Source organism: Tinamus guttatus, unplaced genomic scaffold (assembly GCF_059628265.1).
Source record: "Tinamus guttatus ecotype Peru unplaced genomic scaffold, ASM5962826v1 Tinamus_guttatus_pri_ptg000247l, whole genome shotgun sequence".
Lineage (NCBI taxonomy): Eukaryota > Metazoa > Chordata > Aves > Tinamiformes > Tinamidae > Tinamus > Tinamus guttatus.
The window spans coordinates 5,806,977-5,819,229 of NW_028288781.1; the positions used below are offsets into that span (position 1 = coordinate 5,806,977).

A 12,253-nucleotide genomic window follows, 5' to 3' on the forward strand; every position below is an offset into this window, starting at 1 on the left:
TGTAGCTGCCTTGATGTGACTTCTATGGCAAGTGCTGGTAAACAGCATCAGTTTTGTTGCTCTCCAAAATTAAGTTGTATGGCTTTTAGTTACTATACCTCTAGCTGATCTGGCCGCTCAGCTGCTACTAGAAACTTAAGCATTCATTAGCATTTCATGAGCCTTTAGACAATATCCCTATCTGTCAGTTCAGTTCTTTCCTTGACAATAGTGTTAATGATTTAAAATATTCTGCAGTGTAACCAGACAATGTCAGCTAAAATGAAAAATGCTGCATTTGCATTCCTGGTGTCATGCAAAGCCATCTCAGCAGATACTGAGCTTAAGGCAGAAAAGCTTTTTAATCCTTTATGTGGCGAGAACTGCAGTAATAGCCAATGAAGAAAACAAGATGTGGAACAGCCAGAAGTATTGTGTAGAGGGAAGGGGATGATCTAAAATATATTTTTATTTAATAGAGCATCTCTGTGTTCCAGTGGATTAGCTTATAAAACACAGTACTCTGGTGCATAGATCATGTCCATTTACTGTTTGTTGCATTCACCCATACATCTCCACCTCTCCTAAAATAAGAAAGAATTGCTGGGTATGTGCCCTGGACAGTGTGACAAAAGAACACGCACCAATGAAGGTGAAGGAATCTTCTTCCAACTTCATCCGCCAAAATTATCTAAATATTTAATTTTTATGCAGTGATACAGTTACTAAAATTTGTTCTATGTCTAGATGCATATCAGGTATCTGACTTGAAAGTACTTGTGGATGTCCTAAATCCTCAAATCCGTAATAACCTTTAGAAACCTGTACATAGGCAAAGGTGGATTTGGGGGGGCTAGGGGAAGGAGGGATGACCAGTACATCTATAGCCATATTCTTTTTTATTACTTATTATTTTTACTTATAACTAGAAAAGCCTTGTAGACATTTCAATGCTACCTTTCTGTCATGCTTCCATGCTAATCTGAAGAGAGCAATATGTTGACTGGGTTCAGCAAAGGAAAGATCAGACAGCACCAGCTGTGAAATAGATGTTTCAGAATAAAGCACAAGACCGCTTGTTTGCTGCATTGGCCCTCAAATGGGTGCCTGGTGGTGACTGTCTCTGAGTCTAATCAGGGGTGTGGGATAAAAATATATGATCCAGTACATAGAGTAATGGCTTTGTTACATAGGAGGAAGAAGAAATGTTACCATCACATACACTGGTTCTTTAGTTTTCAGATTGGACTTTTTGCAGCTGGAGGGAATTTTCTTTGCTGTTAACAGGCTTGCTGAAATCTGCTGAACCACATATGTAAATAGAAATAACAAGGCTACATTTTGAGTTGGTGTAAATGACAGTGGTATGGTATAATGATGGTAAACTGAGAGAACGAGAAAAAGAAGGGAGAGGAAAAGCAAACTGACTCCCTGTATGAGTTTTTAGGGTCGGGGATTGGGGGCTTTTTGTTCTTTTTTTGTTGTTGTTTGTAACGTTACTTTCTCCCAGTAGTTCCCTGTTTTTTGTTTTGTTTTGTTTTTGTTTGGCTTTCTTGCAGTTACTTTGTCATCAGAAATAACAAGATCTTATGTCCTTCCATAGCTCCCTGCACATGGTGGATCTTCCTCCAATGTGAACGGAGTACCTGAGTTGCTGCATTGCCAGAGTCCTGAAGGTAGGACATGAGCCCTCACAAAAAGCTTTATCATTTTACAACCTCAAAACAACCCCAATTCTGCAATGACTGATGCTTTATTGGCCATTATTTTATTTGCTATATTGAGGTGTTAAAGCTAAGAAATGATTTTTGTTTTCTGTTTGTTTTTGTTAATTGCTTGCCCATTAGTTGACCTTGCTCTTCAGTAATAGCCATTGGGAATTTGGGTGTTTATGAACTTGACCTGCACAGTAGCAGCAGAAATGGATGTGACTGGAGTGGAAGTGGAGTCTTCCTCTTAGACTTCAAATAGAACCTATAGGACAATGAACTGATCTTACTTAATCATATTTTTTCATTCCTTAGTTCATTGAAGCGATGTTATTTTTCAATTGATTTATTGATTTTAAGTGTGTTTTATATTTTAAGAATACTAAAATAAGTAGCTGTCAAACTTGTATTTCGCAATTTCAGCAGCAGCTAGTGGAGCTTAAAGAAACTCAGCAGATAAAATATTTGATGCTTTTCAGAAACAAATCTTAAAGACTAGATGCCTCTGAATCACTCTTAAATTCTCCTTGTATCAGATTGGTCTTTTTTGTTTTTTGTTTTGTATCATATTTCGACATACTGACTGCTTGTGGAATATATGGTATAGGAACAATGTTTCTTGATTCCTTGGTGAATGTTTTTACTGCTTCATGGGAAGCAATAGAAAACATCTGGAAACCGATTGGACATAGAGGTTGTAGAGCCTAAGTGAAGAGGAAAAAACAATTGGACTGAATTTTGTTTGCTGACAAAGAAAAATTTATTTTACATGATGACTTGTTGCTCTTACAGGTGTTGCAAATTAATCTTATTTGTATTTTTGCTTTGTTGAGTATGGAAAAAGCATCCACAGGATATTCCAAAAAAAGATGTTTTGAGGTTAGGAATATTTGGACTAAGGATTTCTGCATTTATTACTTTTAGAAGATGTAAACACAAAACTAGTAATGTTTGACCTGTATGTTAGAAGGTGAACCACTCTGATTAGTTGTATCTTGTTCTCTCCTATGTTTGAGGTAACAAGAAGAGAATAACCTGTGAAGAAACCAACTTACTTTTAAACTCTGTTTTGTATTTAGGACTGTTTGTTTTGTATCTGTGGAGTCTGTGGAGGATACGTTATATGCTGCTGATGCTTCTCTTCAGGTCAAATTATTGATCTTACTTTTTTTCCACAGGTTTGAATGGAAACAAGTGCTTGGGGTCATCTACCATTCTTGAGAAATACAAAGTGGGAAAGGTGATCGGTGATGGCAATTTTGCCGTAGTAAAGGAGTGCGTAGAACGGTGAGCAATGAAAATGTTCAGTAATTATATTTATCTATTTTCCTGGATAAAATCCTATGCATTAGGATAAAAAACAAAGAACAGTTGCAAAGATAGGCCTATATTTTGTGAGAACTAAGCGAGGTGAAACACTCCTGTGAGTTTCTGCAGGAATACAAGAGTAGCAGAGGAATATGGCTTTTTATCCCCCCACAAAAAAAGGAGATATCACCTCCCTCTAGAGGAATAGAGGCTCTCGAGGAGAGAGAAAACAAAAAACCCCACAACTCTTCAAGAAATCCTCTCATACCTCAAGGGAGACATGTATGATTGGCAAGGAATTTTTTTAAGGCAGCTGTTACCTCTCGGAGAGCCCCTGCTGCTTGGCAGTTGTGCTGCTGCGGGAGCTCTTGCTGCCTGCTGCTTTTCACGCAGTGTTTGGTAGGCAGCGAGCAGAGCGTCCATAAGGGCACCGAGGCTGTGGCACTTAGCCCCAGTGACATGAACTCGCCTTTGCTTGTTCCGTGACAGTGTGCAGTGAGCAGCCAGAGACGTCTCTGATCAGCCCTTCAGTGTTCCAAACTGTGAATTATTCTTGGACACGACTTCCCAGGGGAAAGGCAGGATAGGCCTGTGCTGTATTACTGCTCATCCTATGCAAGCTCGGTCACACCTGGCTGCTGGTGCAAGCATAACAGATGATTTGGCTTTCACTTTGTCAGTGTATTTCTCAGAACCACCTTGTGCTACCCTTGTCAAACTAAGTTATGTCCTAAATACCATGAGGAATCTCTGACTTGTAATCAATGACTGAGGCAAATTCAGCAAATGTCTGTAAAAACTGTAGAGGAACAGTTTGACTCCTAAAGTTTTCATTAAAAGAAAGATAGTTATGAACAGCAACCTCTCATTACAATCTTACTAGATCAGCTGTCTTTCATAAAATACTTTTCCAGAGTTATCTAGACAAAGGTCCAAAAGGGTTGGGAAGTGAAGCAGAGCCTGCTGGCCCCTATACTGAAGCATCTGGGTAAAATCCATGGATTTTATGCTCCGTAACTTTCTGCAGCCGTTACTGGGCTTTCTCAAGAGAATCATTTCTTGATGCACTTTGTCTTCGTTACCGAGAATTATATTGGCAGGTGGTGTATAAAACAACTTGGGACGGTCTCACCTAATATTCTTTCTGGCTTGTGACTAGTGAGGATAATTTTTGATAAAATCTTTCTGAGAATGTGATGTAGAAGTATCTATAGTTGATATTCTAAGGAATAAAGACTGAGGGGACATCTCCTAAAGTTAATAGATGAGCACATTACCATTAAAGAAAAAAGTTTCCAAGTATTCTGAGTATGTTACTGTTACTTCTCCAGACAAGTTTCTGTTTCAGGTACAGGTGCTTCTCATCAGTATAGATTCCAAGATCTTGGTTTTGTTTTTTATTAGTGACTTGAGTGAAACAATGTAACTGATGTCCTCACACACCGCCTAAACCTGGCCCACATGTCATTTGTTGTGTATAAACAGAATTCATATAAGACCTCAGGAAACCAAATTGAAATTCAAATACCTACCCGTACATGTGGTGCCATCTTCGCATCTAGTGAAGCTTTACTAAATGGATATGATGTAAAATAAATGTACAGCAGTAATTGCTAATAGTAACAATGAGAGACTTGTCTTTTAATTTCTCTAATTAATATATGTCATTTCTATTACTGTAGTGCTTAGAAGCCCTAGTGGTGGAGCCAGGGCCCCATTATGTATCCAAAAGAATAGGGTGATTTCTCTAGCAAAGGGTGCCCAAATGACTCTATGGAGAGACCTGATTCAACAGATGGGCACAAACACCTCAACGGAACCCCCAGAAACGGTGCGACAGTGCAGGCCAGTGTGATGGGCAGTGCTATGGGTACACAAACGGCGTGGCTGCTCTCCAGCTTTTTGTTAGGTGCTATAGTAGAGGAGATTTGCAGGAGGGATTTGAGGGTGGTTAATGAGTTAGCTTGGTGAATGCTGACTCCTTTCTGCATGGCACAAAGGCTGAAGGTTCCCTGAGTAGGTTTTGCTGATTAGTTATTTGCAGGCTTTCAGGTAATGCACTTAATGTAAGACATAAATGGCAATTCTGAATTTTACAGCATGGTCATAGCAGATTTTTTATCAGGTCTAGAATTGTACAGCTACCGTTTAGATAACATGTCAATCTGCAGGCTGGATTGGGCTGTAACTATGACAACCCACCAGACACAGCTGCGCTCGCCGAGCAGGGTTTCAGTAATGAGAGTTTTAATATGAGGCTTTGATTCAGAACCTTTTTGTGAGATGTTAATTTTGATTAGCTGCATCTAATGCAAAAAAAAAAAGAAAAAAAAAAGGAATAGTCAAAATTAACCTTCAAGTTTAATAACATATCCAATTTTTTGCTTTTGTAAAACCTTCTGGTGTTTTTCTTTTACATACAGTAGTGGTACTACGATGCGCAGTGGAGTCACTTAAGTACTAACACAATACAAAATGACAGTAGCAATAGCAGTTTATGACATCTTGTTGTTCTTGTCATTAATATAAGAAAAGATACATTTTTATGTAAAGGTAATTCATTTGTATTGCATTTCCCTCCCTCTTAGGCTCCCTTTCCCCATTTATATTGCTTAAAGGGACAAAAAACACGTGAGCTCTTTCTGGCAAAGTCTTACAGCATTTATTGGAAGCAATCCTCCTATTTTATTTTGTATAACTACTCTTTTAAACATCATAGTACTTCAGATACTGCTGTAAGTTCCATTGGTCAGTTTAAAAAAAAAAAAAGGGGGCATCAGTACCCTAATACATTTTGTAGAATTTTTAGACTAGTCTCTGATTTGGTTTTACCTCTGCTGAACCCTGCTGAATTTTTCCACTCTGGTATCAGTCTTTCTTTTGCTGTGGACTTACATACATACTGTATATGACCTTGTCTTTAGAGCCTAGTAGTTGAACAAAGCCAAGTGCAACTCTCAAGACCAATTTTGCATCTCATACCAAAGAAGCGGCAGAGAGCTGGAGTTCGGTCACAGAAGCATGAATTGCAGCTGGAGCTGGGAATTAACACCCCAAGTGAGCGAGCTGTGGTAGTCAGGGCAACAGCAGGCACCAATGTTGCTGAGAAAAGCGAAAACAAAACCAAGTCAGAGCTTTCTGTCAGCAGTCCCCATGGGTCAAGGCATTCTCTTATGGTGACATATATTTTTAGACATAGTGCCACAAATATTTGATTGGCTTTTGATTAATTAACGATTCTCACATTTTTCTTATTAGATCCACAGGAAAGGAGTTTGCTCTGAAGATCATAGACAAGGCTAAATGCTGTGGAAAGGTAATGTACACCAATATGCAACCATCAGAAAAATAGTAGAAACAGAACTAGTAATGGCTGATTAGTCGTAAGTGGTGGGTGTGTTTGGGTTTTTGGATTGTTTTCAAATATCTGTTTCAACAGGGTAATTTTCCATTCCAAAAGCAAATAATAAAAGTTGTGTTAGCCTGCTGCTAGATATCAGAGAAAAAAAAATGTCATCTACTTTGTTGGACTAACAAATAAAATGCTAAGACTGTCCAAACAAAGTGGAAATTGCCATAGACTAATACAATGATTTTCATTTGTAACACATGAGAGAGGAAATTTGAAGAAATGGGTGAGTGGATATAATTCCATGTATATATGTAAATCCATCCCTTTCTGCCTCTAATTTTTATCTTTTTATGAGTGTGTATGATCCTCTGACACACCAAACACAGATTTGGTTGGAAAGAAATTATCTCATTTAGTTCTTTCAGTCAAACATACCAAATAATTGAAGCGCATGTCCTAGTGCATCACAGAACTCCTCCCTCTCCTCCTCAAAACAAAGACACAAACAAAACAAAGCAACAAAAAATAGGCAAAGTGCTTAGAAGCATCTGGAATAGCTAGCAACAAATAGAAGATTTATTTTCACTGGTTTATAAATACCTTAAAACAAAGTGGACTTGAGGGACTTGGGAAACAGTGTATTGTGGTGTAGGGTTAGCTAAAGGAACACTGAGGACGCTGCATTCAGTAGCCATCAAAATTTGGCTTTGAGGACCCTCTCCTATGAAAGTAGGAAATACAGGCCAGTCCCTCAAAGAGGGCAAAAAATGATGACTCCTTTTGATGCCGACACCCCATTTTTTATATGCAAATGATTGCTCTGAAATGATTTTGGAGGCATCTCTGAGACTGAATCAGGGTTTTAATTCAAAGATACTGTTTTTATCGGTGAAATGGAATTAGTGCAGTGTAGTTCAGAGGTCAAGATGCTAGATGTGAAGTTGTAGGAAGACATGAGTGGTCTGAATGACTTTCTCTGTATGGTAAGGAGCTGCATATTACTATACAGTAATGGACTAATGAACTGCCTGCTGTAATGACTGGCTTTAAGTAGAGACCCTAAAACAAGAAGAATATTAATCTCTGTAGATTAAGATGTGCATTAGTGCTAGGAAATGAGTGTTCTACACCCCTTTGCCTCCCCATATCTTACATTTTCTGGGTTTATTTAAGGGAGAATTTAGAGAGGAATCTTAAAAATGCAAGAAAAACAGTGCTAGAATTGCCTTTTTGACATTGAAGTGTTGCAATTTCTTTGTCTGCAGGATGAATTAGCTGGTATGATTCCCCCTAAACAAAACTTCTGCGTAGTTTGTACTGCTTGTCACTTTAAATGCCTTTGTATTACTTGTCTGAGGCAGCTTCTTTAAGCATAGAATCACAGAATCATAGAATGCTTAGGGTTGGAAGGGACCTGTACAGGTCATGTAGTCCAACCCCCCTGCACACACAGGGTCACCTAGAGCACGTGGCACAGGACTGCGTCCAAGCGGGTTTTGAAGATCTCCAGAGAAGGAGACTCCACAACCTCTCTGGGCAGCCTGTTCCAAGGCTCTGTCACCCTCACTGTTAAGAAATTTTTCCTTAAGTTCATGTGGAACTTTTGGTGCTTCAGTTTGTGGCCATTACCTCTAGTTCTGTCGGTGGCCACAATCCATTTTATACATCAGAATTTAGACATATTTGCTACTTATCATTATTGGTGCTTTAAAAAACAAACAAACAAACAACCCATAAAACCCCCTAGATGCCTGGTAGTCTGCTTGCAAGGCCCTGTGTCTGGGTGGCTCTGTGTGGGTGCCCGTGAGCGCACGAGCTGCTGCGACTGTGTTCACCCTCGTAGGGCAGCGGCAGAACCGTCCGGGAATCCATCCAACAAAAAAAGTCACTAAACTTGGGAATTTGCTGCAGCTTATTCCTCTCTCACCCCTTTTCACATGCCAACATAAGCCCCATCTTAAAAGCAACCATCTGGCTAAAATATGCATGGCTTGTGTGTTGCATATGCTCACTGCTACCTAGCCATTTCTATTGGATGCCCTAAAATGTCAATCCAGTTGGCTAATATATTTCCAACAACCAGCATGAGGGTTAATTCTACATTAATTTTTTGTGTAAATAAATCATATGAGTGTACACAAAAAGCTATGTTGCACTATCCAGGAGGACTGTTATAGTAAGTTTGAAAAAAATATATATTTTTAAATGATAATATATAGCAGGAATGGTGGGATGACTGAAAAGAACTAACTATGCACCAGTCAGCAGTTTGAGGACAGATATCAAAACAGAAGCTCGACATCATTTTGGAAACTATTTTAAATAAATATTGTTGTTATTTTAAATAAGCATTACTTAAGTCTGAATTTTATTTAAAACAATTAACAATTTGGTATTTGAGGGAAATGAGGAAAGTGCCAGTATAGCAATTGTGCCTTGGTCAAAATTAATGGGTGTATTAAATGGAATATTTTATCTCTTCAGGCAGAAAAGGCTATAGCGAGATTCTAGTTTCTGCTTGGGCTCTTTACTCTTTGCATTTAGAGGAATAAGCCTGTCATAAGGCTTAGTACGTTGTGGCTGTTCACCTTTGTCTGTAGATGATATTCAGCATTGTGCTTAACAAAACTGCTTCATGTTTGTTTTTTTCCTTTTCTCCAGAGCATGTTTGCTTGGAGCAGACGTGTGTTTGTTCAGAATGACAATTGATGCTCTTTCAGATTGAATTTCAAGGTGTGACTATTTAACCAGTATATGGCGCACCGTACTACAGTACTGTCACAAAATTAGATGCACACATGGCATGTGATTTCTGAGTTACCTACCACTGCATACCTCACAAAGTAAGCTTTTGACCAAAAAATAAAAATAAAAAGCAACTCTAAAAACCTTGCCTATGTAGGGTAAATCACGCTTCCTTCTGGTGCTGTGCTCACAAATGCATGAATTGCATGCTACTAATTATGTATTAAAGTTCGGACTCCAGCGAGGTGATTTAATATCTGCAAAATGTAAGGAGGCTGTACTTTATGCAGGGACTGTTGCTTACTTTGCGGTGAACCTAAATGCAATATTTCTATTCAGCTATTTTATAAAAGAGGCATATAATTTTCTTTGCTCTCCCATGTTAAGCAGTAAATTTGAATTTTTATATATATATATATATATATATATACACACACACAAACACATGTGTGTGTGTGTATATAATATCTGTGTTTGCATAGGTATATAAAAACAATAAAATACATAAAGAAAACTTTTCCTACATTATAATCTCTACTTTTCCTGCATATAATCCACATTCTTTTTTAAAAGTCATTAGAAATAAATCCTAGGTAATCTGCATCCTTAAGTAACCTAAATTAAATGAGAGGTTGGAGAGGATCAAGAACGTGTTAATTTTTGGCGGGGGTGGTAGGTCACAGTAATCCAGGTTCTGAGGTAATTTTCCTCATGTATTACCCATATAAAAATAAAATCTGTACTTCCTGAATTGCTCTCTTGTTTGAGGGTTTCTTTGGAGAAAGTTCATGGGTTGTATGTGTGTGTGGTATTTTAAATTAAATTTGGTCAGTAAAGTAGTACAATTGGGCTAAAATACAAATTAAAATGTATCATTTCACTGTAGCTCTCCACTGTGTAAATAACACAACAAAAAGTGTGCGCAATAAAAGGCTGACCAATGGCAAGATTAATTGGAAATTTCATATATATTCAAAGTGCATTCAAATAAGCTTCCTCTCTTAACTGGGCAGGAACACCTTATTGAAAATGAAGTGTCTATTCTGCGTAGAGTGAAGCACCCAAATATCATTATGCTGATAGAGGAGATGGACACCCCAACAGAACTGTACCTGGTGATGGAGCTGGTCAAGGTAAGGGGAAGGAGGTTCTCTCTGTGTTGGTTTGAAATCTGAGAAAAATGTAGGAATATTAAGGCTGTGGGAGCTATGATCTGGTAAAGTTCAGGGTCAGTCTGGTTTTAATCATGCAAATACAATTGTCAATTAATGATAGCATTAACATCATTCATGCCTCTCCTCTGTAATTAGACTATTCACATATGGATTTTAGGTAATTTTGTTAAGTGTTTGTACAGTGTACAAAGGAGATAGGGTTTTTTTTGTATCATACTTACATTTGGGAGGTCTAATATTTACATGAATGTATGAAGAGAACACTTGCATTTATTTCACTAATGTCTTTGCTTAATCGTTGGCATGGTTAAGACACAAGCTCCTTAATGCATGCTCCTTATCTTAGTGGGCATCCTAAGGCACCTTTTGGCACATACTTCCTAAATCGCTGCCTCTCTTCCATGTATACCAAAATGCTTGGAATACCATCCACAGCCCAGGAAAATCCCTCCTACAGATGTATCCAGGGAAACCACCACAGAGACACCCATGTTTTATAATTTGCTGCAATGACAGGAAATGCTGCATCAGAAATTAGTTTAGATGCTATTACGTATCCCAGGAGCATAGAGCGTCCCAAACAGATACCACATTACTGTCACACTCAGAACTGTGATGCTTTGGTGGTCCCACTCAACTGTATATATTTGCTATTTTTGCTATATTTGCAATGTTTACAATTTACAGTTTGTTTCAATTACAAAATATTTATGATACATCAGGATTTTCATTTAAACTGATTTATTTTACATTAGGATTTACTTGAAATCAGGGCCTGCTTCATGCTATACAAAGGTACTGTACTGATAAGAAGAGGAAAAGGGAAACGATTTGCATATGCCTGAATATCACAAAAACGAGAGGTGGAATAGCTGAGTGTTCCCAATCAACAGAATGAAATCGAGGCCAGGAATCATCTGTGATTGCACAAACTCAGTCACAAGAAGCCTGGAGTGCAGTTGAGAATTTAACGTAGTTGACCCAATTCCTAATCTAGTATCTTGCTGACAAGGTCACCCTTGCCAAATACAGCTGTTGTTTCAAAGCAAGTGCTCTATTTCTTTCCAGGTGCTTAACGGGCTTTCGAGCACGCCTGTTGTTTATGTGACTTTTGGTAAAACATCTTAAGCGTATTAATTATTTTTTGTTGTAATGATTTATCACCATCTCATTACTTTAGGGAGGAGATCTCTTTGATGCCATCACTTCTTCTACAAAATACACAGAGCGAGATGGGAGTGCAATGGTCTACAATCTGGCCAGTGCACTGAAATACCTTCACAGCCTCAACATCGTGCACAGAGACATCAAGCCGGAAAATCTCCTGGTACGTGCCACTTGCTTTCTCATGTTTTTTTCCTTTCTTTGTTTCCATTAATGCAAATGCTTATATATAAATGTCAAGGACCTGAGCAGGGACCAGCAGGAATATTAATTGAGAGTAAGTATGTGCAAAATAAATCTTCCATGAGATAGCAATCACCGTAGCCCAAATGAGCAGTGCTCAAACCTACCCTTAGACTCATCTTTATTAACATTTTGATTATCACTCAGATAAGCAGGAATATTATCTCACAAAACAATGAATTTTAAAGCTACCTCAATTACTTATTCTAGTTGGCAGGTGGGAGAGAAGGTAGGCTGCGTGCCAAGTGCTTTAAAGATACATACGTAACAGTTATCTCAATGAGTGTCGTGAGAAGCTTTCTTTTCCCCTTTCACCCTAATAGCAGGTTATCTTCCTGCTGGCTTTCCAGTATCCTAGCCATGAACTCCATACATACATTCATTCCATTCTGAGGGACTAGGCTTTGTTCTTAGCAGAGACATGAAGCAACTGTGTGTCTGCTGGCAAGAATTATTGTGAAGTCTGGTTTGGGAATTGCTGCGAGTACAGCACGCACACCAGGGAACTTGTCTCGCCTCTGCATAGAGGTGGCACCTAGATGTTACATGCTGGGGGGCGCTGCACAGTGCACTGAGCA

General features: G+C 38.6%; 1 protein-coding gene across 1 annotated transcript in view; it reads left to right on the forward strand.

The window, feature by feature from the left end:
- Positions 1-12,253, forward strand: part of DCLK2 (doublecortin like kinase 2) — a 72,733-nt gene that overhangs the window by 49,418 nt on the left and 11,062 nt on the right. Inside the window, exons 7-11 of the mRNA XM_088526482.1 lie at positions 1,583-1,655; positions 2,867-2,975; positions 6,255-6,312; positions 10,107-10,226; positions 11,449-11,595. Of these exons, the coding sequence (XP_088382608.1) occupies positions 1,583-1,655; positions 2,867-2,975; positions 6,255-6,312; positions 10,107-10,226; positions 11,449-11,595 (507 nt within the window). The remainder of the gene's footprint in view (positions 1-1,582; positions 1,656-2,866; positions 2,976-6,254; positions 6,313-10,106; positions 10,227-11,448; positions 11,596-12,253) is intronic.